This window comes from Nipponia nippon, unplaced genomic scaffold (genome assembly GCF_047370975.1).
Source record: "Nipponia nippon isolate SJK-2023a ecotype South Korea unplaced genomic scaffold, ASM4737097v1 scaffold_3, whole genome shotgun sequence".
NCBI classification, from domain to species: Eukaryota; Metazoa; Chordata; class Aves; order Pelecaniformes; family Threskiornithidae; genus Nipponia; species Nipponia nippon.
Genome location: NW_028262347.1, coordinates 124,031,525 through 124,045,693, shown reverse-complemented (window position 1 = coordinate 124,045,693; position 14,169 = coordinate 124,031,525). Strand labels below are relative to the sequence as shown.

The window sequence follows — 14,169 nt, the reverse complement described above, 5'->3', positions numbered from 1 at the left end:
CTCAAATCAATTCAGAGGCACTTATGAACAGGCTGGTGTAATGAAAATGAACTTGTAAATTAGAGATGAACAACCCCCTTTAGCGCTTCTGCAGATATTCATCAACACTAGAAAGACTTGAAAAACGTTTTTGTTTTTAACTTTAAATACTACTCAAATATTCTATGGGTACTGAGGTTATTCAGTAAGAATCGAAGATCTTAACAACACATCCCGTTTCTGATTCTTCAGGACTTAATGTTCAGCATGGGAAAACGACAAGACTATTTTTAAGGATCAGCAAATCAAAGCCCCTACCCTAACTGCGGACCTCTGCATCACACTTTGTATTACTCCAAATTTTCGGAGCAAGGAACTGCCTGCTAAGAATACTTTTGTGCTTTAAAGAAAAAACAGTGGGGAGGGAAAGGCTTTTTCTACACTTTTGCTCTTACATTTCTACGACCATAATTCCACAGTTAAAAAAAAAAAAATCAGGTCCAATCTCCACCCAAATGAACACTGAGAGGTCATTTGGCAATATCATGAAGATAATATAAGGAATACCCATCTTCTTTACATCTGGGGGAAGAGTCATCGCAATATTGTTGACAGCACTGTAATTGCCATGTGACTGGTTAACTGGCATTAATAGTGTCCAAACACAAACCTTCCCAATCATATTTGTGGAATCACAGAATCATAGAATTGTTAGCTTGGAAAAGACCTGTAAGTCCATCAAGTCCAACGTTAACCCAGCACTGCCAAGGCCACCACTAAACCATGTTCCTAAGCTCCACATCTCCCCAGCTTTTAAATACCTCCAGGGATGGGGACCCAACCCCTGCCCTGGGCAGCCTGGGCCAGGGCCTGACCACTCTCTCCATGAAGAAATTTTCCCTAATATCCAACCTAAACCTCCCCTGGCGCAGCTTGAGGCCGTTCCCTCTCGTCCCATCGCTTGTTCCTGGGGAGAAGAGACCGACCCCCCCTGGCTCCAGCCTCCTTTCAGGCAGTTGCAGAGAGCGATGAGGGCTCCCCTCAGCCTCCTCTTCTCCAGGCTGAGCCCCCCCAGCTGCTCCTCCCCAGCCTTGGGCTCCAGCCCCTGCCCCAGCCTCGCTGCCCTGCTCTGGCCACGCTCCAGCCCCTCCATGGCCGCCTTGGGGTGAGGGGCCCAGCGCTGAGCACAGCATTCAAGGGGCGGCCTCACCAGTGCCCAGTGCAGGGGACGATCCCTGCCCTGGTCCTGCTGGCCACACTATTCCTGACACAAGCCAGGATGCCATTGGCCCTCTTGGCCACCTGAGCACACTGCTGGCTCATGTTCAGCCGGCTGTCGACCAACACCCCCAGGTCCTTTTCCCCCAGGCAGCTCCCAGCCGCTCCTCCCCACGCCTGCAGCGGTGCCTGGGGTTGCTGTGCCCCAAGTGCAGGACCCGGCCCTGAGCCTTGTTGACCCTCACCCAGTGGCCTGGGCCCATCGACCCAGCCTGGCCAGGTCCCTCTGCAGAGCCTTCCTACCCTCCAGCAGATCAACACTCCTGCTCAACTTGGTGTCCTCTGCAAACTGACTGAGGGTGCCCTCGATCCCCTCGGCCAGATCATTGATAAAGATATTAAACAGATTTCAATCTCTTAAAAAAATCAGCAAAGCACAGAGATCCTGTTCGAAAGGATGCCAGGTAACACACACCGTGAGGGTTTCCAAAGCACCTGCAACAGGACTCTCGAGACAGTTGGAGTTCTTGAAGCAAAACCACTTTCAAAATTAAAAAAAAAAAAAGAAAACCATAGGGCTTTAGATCTTCCTCATCAGCTAACCTCAAAGGGCTCTTCATTTAGAACAGCAGGTGCTTTGCAAGCTGCAGCCACGCAGAACTGTGCACCCATAACTGATGGGTATAACTGAAAAGATGGCTGCATCTCCTAACTCATATTTATTAAGAACGGATTTTATTAGGTGGTTAAGGAGACTTCAGAAGCCAAGATTAAATTTATGGTGCATTTTTGTAACGAGAGTAGGAACTGTGGTTCAGGATTTTATATAAGTAAACACTGACAACTTTATAGCCATGGTAGCTACCAGTAAGCACAGAAGAGATTTCTCCAGGCAACTAGTAAATATAATGTTTTTTCCTTATACTTTCATCACAGTACACATAAAAGCATTTGACACACTTAATAAATGTCACAAACATAAAACATTGCACAAAGGCATGCTAAATAATGACAATGCTGCAATTATTGAGCAAAAAAAAAAGGATGAGAAACTTTTCGCAGCCTGTCTCTTCATTACCCGGCTGATGGCATCTGGGTTTAAAATGCCCTTTCAATTCTTTCTTGTTAATACCACTGAAAATATTCCAGAACATACAACTCCGTGTCAACGTATGATAAGCACTTGTTTTTGAGGTAACATGCAAAACATACCATTTATCCCCAAAGGAATACATTTAATTATTGTAAGATATGTATAGCTCCCTACTGCATCTGCAGTTTGATCCAAAATTTTGGTTCTCTGAATAGTGCCGCCCTTAATTTGTGGTGGACTCCAAGAGCCCCAAAACAGCTCACTAAAAGACTGCCCTACAATCTCCAAAGCCAATTTTTAAATAATTATTTGCATCAGAGAAGGAAAAAAAAAAAAATCCACCCTAGCTGCCGCATTGTGTTTTACTGTTTCCAAGCAACACTGTTGTTTCAGATCAAACATGAAACAGCCATCTCAGAGCTACAGTGCTTTCTCCTCTGTACTTACTTATTCTGCATCATGTTCATTATAACCCAGTCGAAGGGATAGACGTTTTTCCCAATGAGATTCTTGAACATGATGAATGTTTCCATCAGAAAATCCTAAAAGAAGAGAAAATATTTGGAAAAGACCACTCTTAGATCAAAAAAATTACAAGTGATAGTGTCAGTTATTAATGACCAGATTCTAAAGGTGTCTTACTGTTCCGCTTCATAAAAAAGCCATTATTCATATACAACATACATAAATTCTACTAAGGCATATTTATATATGTCGTACATAAGTCCTACAATAATTCTATTTAAACTTTTCAGAAATTATAACAGTAATCCTACATCGTAAACAACCCATGCTATTAGTCAGGAACTAGCACTGGTTTCCCAGTTATCCAAAGGCAGTTTCTGCTGAAAAAAGGAATTTATTTTCTGTACCATAGATGGTCACACTGTCCCTTCTTATGCAGCGTGTATTGCAGCGTACACGCTGTGACACATGCCTGGCATATGTCGGAAAGATGTTAAAATCATACTGGCACATGGGAAGAGAAAAAAAATGAAAATATTAATTTTAATCTTACAATGACACTAAAAAAACTCCCAGGAGTCAGCTGATGAGTTTTCCCTCCCCTTGTGAATACCCTCCTGAAATCTTCTCTTGCCTGAAATCACGATTATCTATTTATTAAAAAATACATGCTCTAGCTCAAAACCGGATTCAGGTGAGCGTGGTGGTGCACATTACCCCTGGCCTGGGGTAGGCAACAGCAATGGTTTGGCCATCGCAGAACTAGGAGAGAATCTCTCCCTAAAGGGAGTAGCAGTAATTGCTTCTGCAAGTGAAAACCTGACCCAGAACAAAGTTAATTTAGTAGCATAAAGCAATTTATTTCTACACAGATATAAACAAACATCTCTTTGGAACAGAAACCTCACGTACTTTACAATGTAAATCATCATCTACAATTTGGGAATCTATAATCCCTATCTAACAATTTGAGTAATATCAAATGCTCAGAGAAAGATAAAGAGGGGAAAAAAGCACTTAATGCAAAAAGTCCTTGATCCACTTCACGCAGAGATAAAAATGAACTTTTATTCCAAGGTTAGAATATTTTTCCTTTGCTACAGCTTCTCAGTAATGGTATTTATCTCGTCTATCCTTAAAATGTCAAATGCCTACAAAAAAAACCCAAGATGTTACATTCACTGGACTTTTAACTAAGGCTGTTTTTTATGTAACCTTTTCAGTGAGAAACAAATATGAAGTTACTGCTCTCATAAGTATTTCTTCATGTGTGAGAGCCAGCCTCTTCGGCGCATTTCATCTTTCGTTTCGTTCTGCTGTTCAGATGTTTTTCCTGGCTCAGAAATTCACAGTCAGTGGGAAGCAGGGAGCTGCAGAGATCCTGAGGACACAACATCGAGATCGTGAAACAACCTGAATTTTCAGGCTGCTCAGCTCTGCTGGGCGGACAGCACAAGGGTTCCTTTGGGATGCTCTGCATCCCAGCTCCCGGTGCCCAAGGAGACACCGAGGCCAAAGAGGGCCAACAAAACATCAGCGGCCACTGAAGACACATTTTAACCAAAAGATGTGCAATACTAGTAAAACAAACTCCTCTGTTATTTTACCAAAGTCACTCTCAACAACACAATATCAGTAAAGATGTTTTGACATTAACAGGATTGAGATAAAATTTGGAACTGCTCGTGGTTAATGAGATGTTACTGTTGTGTAAGGCAAAATTCATCCCAGCCACACGCTCCACTAGCTCAGTAAAATGTGTCTTCATTTAAGAGATCAAACTGCATACTTTACTGCTCATTTTTCATGTATTTTGGTGAAGGAGTTACATAATGCCTAATAATCATGTCGCATATTTTGCTGCCCAAGCATCGCACAGGACTGCATTTGAGCGTGTGCTTTTTAACAGCTGCAGGTATCGAGTGATTTTCTTACTGACACTGCTTCAGAGCTCAATAATTGAAATGTTAGTGGAAGTGGTACCATGGGAAGGGTCCTCACCCATCCAAGAGGGCAGATCTGAGCTCACTGGGCTTTATTTTCCCTTCATACTTTATGAATACAGAGGTATACTTTCCTGATTTCTTGTAGCATACTCTGCCTTACACTTTATTTGTCACCGGTTTCAGCTGCTGAGCCTCTGCACACTTTGCTGATCAAGCTGCATGTGATGGTGGATGAATCTTCATATACTTTGTTGATGACTCACGTTTGTTCCTGACCCCGGAGGTTGTGCCACGTATGAGTTGACTTACTTTGCTGATTCAGCTCTACATTTTAATCTACTGATATTTACATTTTAATAGTCCTACTCTCACACAGGTACTTTAAATAATGCTCTATAACAACTAATCTAATTATTGATCAAAAAAAAAGGCTTCTGATGCTTACTTGTATTTAATGTATTCGTAATATTGCTCTCTTTTCCATTTTATCTTTCTTATAGAAAAGCAAATGGTTTATATGAATTAACCTCATATTATGAGCAAACCCCAGCTTTTCTGGGGGAGGGTGGGAGTGGAAGGGGGAGCTATCAGTTCTTGCTGGGCTGCTGTAGAGCCTGCTTATTTTCAGTATACCTAGAAGCAGAACAAATTGTTCTGAACATTAAAAACCAACAAAAACCTGTACTAAAGGAGCAAGGGCTGCAACTCCTGATCTCTCTCCACCTACTAATACAAATCCTATTTAATATCCCAAGGAAGCAAAATTCACAATAGATGGGACCCCTTCACAATTCCCATCTAATTACAGAAAGAAAAGAGAGCAGCTCAGCCCTGCAACTGGGTAGATGGTGATGGAGGAGGCTTAGACAACTCCATCTCCCCCGGGCTGCTGAGCACCACACCTGTATCACTATATTTTTCGCGACCTGGATTTCAAAGAGGTTCTTCAATAAAATTCTCAAGCTTAATAAAAATAACTAGCTAAAACATGTAGGAACTTGATATGAAAAAAACTTGAGGCCAAGTTGATGAAAATTTCGCTTTGCTGAGTCCTGAGGTATAGCAGTCAGAAGTCCAATATGCTCAGCTCCAGGTTTTCAGGACAACAGGGTAACCTCTGCTGAGCTCCACTACTGAGGTGGCTCTGGAAAGCCGCTCCCCACCACGGTGGATGGCCCCGGTGGGCTGCCTCTGCGGGCTGCCACCCCCACGGGGCATCTCCCACGGCACATCCCGCAAAGAGTCTGCTTAAGCCATACAATCACCCGCTCACATCAACGGCTAGTCAAAGCTTGTCATGAAAGGATGTACAATACCCACTGATGCACGTACTCGCATTAAAAGCCAAAGCTTAGGAGTGCAAAATACCAAAGGGGGAGAAGAAAATGGAGGTGCAGAAAACTGTAATCTAAAACATCCTATGGAGTTTGTCTTTCTACATACTTCACTGGCTCCGGGACGCTGTCTGGAATGCCTTTAGGAATGCTTCTGAGATACTCCACACCGCAAAACATGAACATCTATATTTTTTGTCAACTAATGCCGCATATCTCTCAACTGAATATAAATTTTACCGAGTAAAAAGGGGAGAGAGATCAGTTAGTCCTAGAAAGATCTCGTATGATGTTTCACCTCAGGATGACAGTAGGCTTGACAGTAAGAAATTGCTCTTTGAACAGAAGTACCTTAATGAACCCAAACGATATATTCTGCAGAGATACAAGACTGGTTTTATTGCATTCCACCTCATCTTTTCTCAGATTTTTGAGGCCAAATAAGACCATTATAATAATCTAAACCTGACACCTACATAACACAGGCCATAAAGTTTCCTCTAGCAGTTCCAATACTGGGCTTATAACTTCTGGTTAAGCAAAAGCACATGCTGAAGAAAGATTTAAGGGTCTCCAACGGTGAAGAAGCAACCGCAGCTTCACTTAAGTTCTCCCTTTTTCTTGTAAATTTTTTCAACGTAAATTAATTTGTTTGAATTAATCTAGCTTCAGTTTTAAATCACTGCTTCTTTATGCCTTTGGGATTAAACTGAAAACTGTGTAACAGGAGATGCAGGTATCGCCTCCATATGGAGGGACATCAGGTTTGAATGAGAACACTTCTGGATCTAAGCTCTAACGGGTGAGTTGAAGGGCACTGACTCAAAAAATTGTCAGATTAAAAAGAAATGGAAAAAGCATAAAAAGTTAAACAAAGAAGTAGACAAGGGCTTTTTTTCCACCCGAACCATACAGTACCAAGGAGTATACACAAACAGTACAGTTCAGTAGCATCCCACCACCGGAGACAGAAAGCAAAAGCCCTAAGAAGAAACATGGGCAAACTTGAACCACGGCACCGATAACGGGAAAGGAGGCAATGCTCCTGAGACAGCTTCACAGGGCATCGTTTCTGATGGTGAAACACAAAATACTGAACAAGATGTGGGTTTCAAATTAGCAATGAAATCTCATGTATGAAGAAATACTCATGAGAACAGTAACTTCCCACTTGGTTCTCACTGAAAAGGTTATGTACGGTTTTCTCTTAAGCAGAGAAACTAGGTTGGTATCTTCATCCCTTTGTCCTAAATGATGACTCCATTTTATTTGTGTTTAAAAAAAAAAAAAGAAAAATTACTTTACGCACTGTAGTTTCCTTTTATCACAGGATTAACAATATACTGCCATTATACCTCCACACCTTCATTTATATTACTCATATTTTAAAGTCAGTTTAAGGTAGCATTATCTACCATTAACATATAACTCATTTAATGTTTTACCAGGTTGCTATGTATTTTATTTCCCATTAACATACATTATCATTTAATCAACAACAATATTAAAACATTAAAAAGGCACATTTTACTTAAAGATAGAAAAAGCACTACAGCAACTGACCAAGTTTAGCTTAGCCTATCTGCTAATACAAACCACAGCCAAGTGGCGTAACAGCAGAAAACAAGCAGTCAATCAGTAGGCGTGCTGCCGGAACAGCATGTGTACTTAACAGGCCAGAGGAATTCCAGCTATACAGCCCACGAACATGCAGAAAGGGATGAATATACAGAGAGTCAAGACAAAAGAAAGAAGTGATTCTTCATGTATCCCAGTGCACTGCATGGCATATAAATCAAACTCTTAAAACAGCCAATTATAAATAGACCACTTGCCAAATTTCAAATACATAATTACTCCCTCGTTTTCACCAAGAAAGATCTGACCTACAGAACCACCTTTCAGACAATTTAGATCGAAAAAGCTAGACTTTAAAATAAACACTTTTATTGCCATTAGAATAATCACAGATTTCCTAACCAATATTTTTCTCTCTGCATTCTTCCATTACATGTTTTAAGAGCAATCTGCTTTTACCTTTTTCCATGTAAAACCCTGTAATTAGTTTGACTTTTCCAGAGCCAAATGGTTTGAACCACTTTAAAAGTACAGAAATATTTGGCTTGGTTAACCGTAACACTCGTGTCTTTTCTCTGTGTTATTTTCAATCCCCTAGCTGCATTTGGCTTGGGAATGTTTTGTTATATTAGCAGAAAACCAACTGAAGAGAACTATCCATGGAAGTGCTCCGAGATCCCCAAGCAGAGTAACTGGGAGGCAAGCCTTTCACTACTGTGATGCCCATCTGCGTTCTGTGCAGTTGGACTTTGTCTTCACTCCCTTGAATCATCAGCTTTGTACTTCAGTAAGACCAGATCAGGTACAAATAGACTGAGCACCAGAGGCTCTAGCACCTTATCTGAAAACTGGCACAGGGCAAAGGGCTCAAATCTTGCAGAATATAAGCAGAAGTAAGAAGAATCACAGAAAGCTTTGGGATGGAAGGGACCTTTAAAGGCCATCCAGTCCAACCCCCCTGCAATGGGCAGGGACATCTTCATCCAGATCAGGTTGCTCAGAGCCCCGTCCAACCTGGCCTTGAATGTTTCAAAGGATGGGGCATCTACCACCTCTCTGGGCAACCTGGTCCAGTGTTTCACCACCCTCATCGTGAAAATCTTTTCCATTGTCTTTAGTCTAAATCTGCTGTCCTTTAGTTTAAAACCAAAACAAAAATTAAAGACATAGAGGGAAATGGGAAAGTCCAAACATACAGAAAAAACCCTGGGTTTTGTTACGTTTGGTTGGAAAGGAAGAAGGGAACCTAAACAAAGGCCACCCTGAAGATTAAAATACAGACAAAAGCTGCCGAAAACACCTAGCAGAGTCCCCCGTACCAGAGCGGGTAATGTAATACAGCTGATCAGGCTTCAGGTCATCCGCTAATTGATGGATCTCAGCCAACAAGTTTGGTAGCTACTTTGCAGCATGCACTTGCCATATGGCAATGATAGTTTCAGGTCATTAGAGAGTTATCTCCTTAGCAATAAACTCTCTTCTATTGTGTTCTAATTAAGTTGTGTTGTTAGCTAAGTTAGGCTACCGAACGACTGAGAAAACAAATTTCAATTATTATTGCTTATTTAACAACTAAGGGCATCCTTAAGGTTAAAATGTTTTGTATAAAATTTAAAGTGAGAGGATCTGTAAGTAAAAGCTATTTAAACAAATGAAATCAGGACATCTGGAAGATTTAACGCTGAAAGTTCCTTTCCTCAAGAAAGCTTCTTTTTTTTCTTCTCTCCTTAAACAAAACAGATTTTTAGTAATGGCTCAGCACTACTATTTCCTAATGCTTTCTTTTAATTGCCTTAAATCCACTCTCTCAGTGCTTGCTTTTTAAAATATTGAACAGTTCCAGAGACGAGCTGTATTCCTGTGTGTGGCAGGAAGGTTAATTTTGTCCTTTGCAAATTCAGGAAATGTCTGAGTCATAGTGCTTTATTAATTACTTTTATATTAAATCTGTCACGTCAAACACATTTTGTTTACATTTCACAAGTGTATTTAACAAACAGTAACTGGAAAAAAACCAACACAAGCTAAACTATCTTACGGACAGATAAAACGTGTTAAACTTACCACAACATCTGACCTCATCTTTCCAAAGGTCTTGATTAAATGAGCATAGTGATAGTCCTCCATTTGCCTTAAAATGGCAGTCATGCATGCAACAAAACTCCCCTATCAAAAACAAAAGTACAAACAAATCCATTATTTAAGATAGGGCAACATAATACTTGCTATCAAAACGTAATATTGCTAGAAAACGCCACGTAGTACAGTGGATATAATTCTATCATTTAAATTCATTAATGGATATGCAAAATTCTGTCAAGAAAAAAAAAACATCTTGAAAAGTTTCTACTTCCAATTTCATGGTTTTATCACCATCTTCACTGAAGATTTTGCAACATATTCTTCATCTAAAAATTGCTCAGGCATTAAAGGCTTTGGAAGGTAATAACACCACTCCTAAAAATATCACACAATATCAGGATTTGCATTTGGGAAGTCGATACTCTGCTCAAGGAAGAAATCTCTTAAAAATCATTATATTGAGCATCACAGTTAAACACCAAGATTTAGTTTCATTGAGTGGTATTTTCAGATACTGTGATGCTTAAAAAAACAAAACAAACCAAAACCCAATAACTTCCATAAACACAGAACAGCAGTACCAAACACATCTCTCTCAAACCATGGAGAAAGTAAAAAGTGCCAAAGAAAAGTTTAATCTTCCCTTCCTGCAAGTGAAAGTATCGTAATAGCAACTCAAACCCACTGCTATGGCTACTAGATGTTCCGATCCCATAAACGACTTCTCTGCTTGTCCATCCCCCTTCTCGGCCTATCTGCTAAAAACCTGTTGACTGATTATGGAAACAGCGTCCACACCTTTTCTGGTCTTTAATGAAGAAAAAAAGTTGGGAAAAAACAGCGGAATTACTCAGAAAATCAGTTATTCTATATACGGTTTGATAAAATTGTAAATTCCCCTCTCTGCGCTGTTTTCAAGGTTATTCTATGCCGTGCACAGCCTGACAGAACACTCAAGAATTTTCTCTTCTTTCTAAGCATAGCACGGAGCTTTTATTGTTACCTTTAAGATCTGCATTACTTTCAATTTAAAATATTTATTTCTACATCAGTCCAAGTCATTGAGATCAAATGCAAAACGACACGAGGTTATCTGTGTGTGTTACGAGCCTTCTTATTTACAGTCTAATCCCCCAGCCTCCGCCAGATAAGCACTCCTTGATTTCGCTTTTCTCCTATGTAACGGAGTTTAGATCTAAACTCCTCCATAACTGATTTTGTCCATGCGAAAGAATTATTTTTTCTGCCCAACGCAACGGTACCTGACAAGAGTTCTTAGGCAGATGCAAACGGCGTGAATATGAACGGGAAAGGCCACCCGAGCTGCTGGTCCGTGGCATCAGAAGAACTTTATAACAAACTATGACAAGAATGGAAGCTGCGGCTGTACAAAGATAACGTTTACTACTATGAAATGTAAATAAGACGGGATCATCTCAAAAATCTCAAAATGTTAATTGTCAAAACGCTGTATAACAAGCGCTCTACATAACAGACACTGTAAAAGGGCTTATGCCTGCAAGAAAATATTCAATAGCCCATAATATTCAGTCCTATTTCCCCTAATGATGTCATCAATCAAAGTGATGTTGCATTGCTAGTCAGAATTATAAATTTTTAAGTTGGCTGCTTAGGACTAGGCTGCAGATGTAATTCAGTCCATCACTTCACGCAACGTTCTGCAGATGGTTCATAAATGCTCCAGAGAGCTGAAGACAAACTTAGTTTTGCCCATGGTATCTTTTTATAGACGCTCGCTCACTCAAATAATCTGTAAAGTCCATTGCTTTGGAAACACCTAAATGTATCTTTACCTTCCTTCACATAAACACACCAACCCCACGTTAGCAAATCCAGCCCTTTCCAGGTAATCCAGCGGTCAACAGACAGCCTCTGCTTCCTTCTAACAAAGTGGTCTCTGTCACTGGCTAACAGCTCGGTCAGATTTCTGTGTTTGCCTACCCCTTTGGTGAGTAGTTTGAGTTGAGACACACGGCCGCAACAGTCAAAAGATGAATTTCATACCTGAGAAAATTATCATGGCAACCTTGTATGCAAAAAGTGTGGAGCAACTGTTAAACTTTCAAATGCATTTTAATATTCATTTTTAGACGCAGGAGGAGCTAGAGATGCGGGTGAATTTGACTGCCATCTCCTCTGCACCTACCGGTGACCCTCTCCCCTCCTCTGGCTGCTCGCCGGGATGGCTGCTGGTACGGGAGCTCTCTCTTCCCCCAGCATCCCCGGCTCCTGCCAGGCAGCCCAGCCCTCCCCTCGCAGCAGCGCGCTCCTCCGCGGGGAGCTGCTGTGACGGTCCCCGTTGGGCAGGGAAAACGATGAGTCACTGAAGAGAGAGGGAATTACAGACGAGTATCTTCTTAATTAGCGTGGTGAGAATCGGCAAGGACACATGAAAGTTTAATGTCTGGTGGTTAAACACTCTGCTTCCACGGGGAGGTGTGAAAATACGAAAGCTTGTTAAAAACCTGGAACAGTTGCTGGAGAAAAAAAAAAAAGTACCAAAAAATGAAGAAGCTTAGCAAACACAAATGAAACGTGAATATGATGGGATTCAGTAGCGCATTTAAGTTGTAGTTAAAGAAAATTACAGAAGCTTGCTAAATGTTGTCATGTCAGCTTATGCCGAGTCCCAGAAGTGGTGCCGAGCAGAACGGTTCAGGGTCCTCGACAAGTCAATCAACGTTTTTTCCTGTTTCCCGGCATAAAACAATGATTCATGCTCATCTTCGTACTCTCTTGGTAACAAAAAACCTTTCCTTCTTTGATATACTATTGTTCCTTTAAGTCTCCGTTGCATTACACACGCAGACGTCTCTGCTACAACATTTATCTTCAGATCCTCACCTGCCAAATAGTGTTTAAGCCCCTGCTGGTTAGGAAAATCTATTTAATCTTAGGAAAAAGTACACTACCAGTCATCTGCTTACTTTTCATAATTTTCTTTACACTTAGAGAGCTATCATTTGCAGCCAGCATGCTCTTAATTACAATGCTAATAAAAATTTGTAATTATTTATAGGCAATATTTGTACTGTAGGTGTTTTTAATATGGTCTATTAACTATTTAGCAATAGCTAACAACATTATTAAATTTTAATCTTAAATTGATTTTTAATCTTTAGTTGGATTTGGAGCCCATTGTCATCTTCTGCAGCATACCACTCCAAGCAATACACAGGAAAAAAAAAAAAAACTAATTCTCTAAAAAATCAATTTCAATTTTAACTGTAGGAGTAATTGCAAATCTACATTTATACAGCACGTACTGCAAGGGCAACACTGGGGGCTTGCCATTGCCCTGTGCAATTATTAGCTATTTATTCACTGAAATAGTGTCAAGGTTTATGCCAAAAGCCTTCCACATCCTTCCTTATTGCAAAGCTCAGAAACGAAGCAGTCACGCAGTGGCTAAGATCATTTCCACACATCGTACTAGAGAAGCGCATTCACTTTGGAAGCAGTTTAACACAATTAATCTCTCTCCTACCCAAAAGCAGAGGCGCTGGACTCATTCTTTCTTTTCAAACCAGGTACACTGAGGCAAGGGGGAATTTAGTATTCCCAAAGCAAAATCATAGGACCCAGGGCATCCGCAAGCCTGGCCTAAGGGAAGCCAGATCCCGCTCCCGTGCTGGAGGACTGGTAATTCAGCTTCGTTAAAAGAAAAACCAAAACAAAAAACCAAACCCAAACAAAACACCGAAGCAGCTGATTCTTCGTTGGGAACAATGCATTATTATTCAGAAAATACATTTTGTATTAAAAGAAAATGATCATGCAATTCCAAAATTTAAACTGATTTCTAATTCCTGTAAAATACAGTTCTGAAGGAAAAGTTGAAGAGGCACATGAATGCTCAGAAAGTACTTATTTCCGTAAATGATCTTTATAATAAAATAATAAATGTTCAAATGGCCCTTTAACAGATACGGGTAGGGAAATTTTAATATCAAATAATCCCCACAAGTAATACTAACACTGAAAAATTTCAGAATGAGAAGAGAATTCCCTGCAGGAGAAACAACACATGCCAATGCTTTTCTCCCTCAGGGGTAAACCAGCCTATTTTAAATAGTCTTGTCCTTTTTCTTCCAGGGAAATCTCTAAGTTGGAAATATTAAGCTCTTTATGTAGAGTGAGAAAATCTAAGGGAAATCAAAACTATGCTAAGTGAAGGGATGTTTCATTATAACGTCCCTATTACCATGATCAGGAACAGATGAAAAAGCATAAGTTGCATTTATTTTTCAATAAAATTTTCCTTACATGGCCTTAAAAGACTACACAGCTAAATAAATAAATGGATAAATAAATAGAAAAAAAAAAACCACCCCAAAACATTCAAATGAACTTCTCACTACACTTTGGCTTTCAGAGCAGTTTCATAAAATTTACTTTGTTGAAAAGGGTTTAAGTCCCTCACAATTACCAGACAGTTTGCAAGGATATAAAA

The 14,169-nt window shown here is 40.3% G+C and overlaps 1 protein-coding gene across 5 annotated transcripts in view; it reads right to left on the bottom strand.

Annotated features, from left to right (window-relative positions):
- Positions 1-14,169, bottom strand: part of DOCK1 (dedicator of cytokinesis 1) — a 314,587-nt gene that overhangs the window by 123,593 nt on the left and 176,825 nt on the right. For all 5 annotated transcript variants that reach the window (XM_087764572.1, XM_087764573.1, XM_087764574.1 and 2 more), the window contains exons 28-29: positions 9,678-9,779; positions 2,738-2,832 (exon numbers count right to left, since the gene is read on the bottom strand). In XM_087764572.1, coding sequence (XP_087620698.1) covers positions 2,738-2,832; positions 9,678-9,779 — 197 coding nt within the window. The remainder of the gene's footprint in view (positions 1-2,737; positions 2,833-9,677; positions 9,780-14,169) is intronic.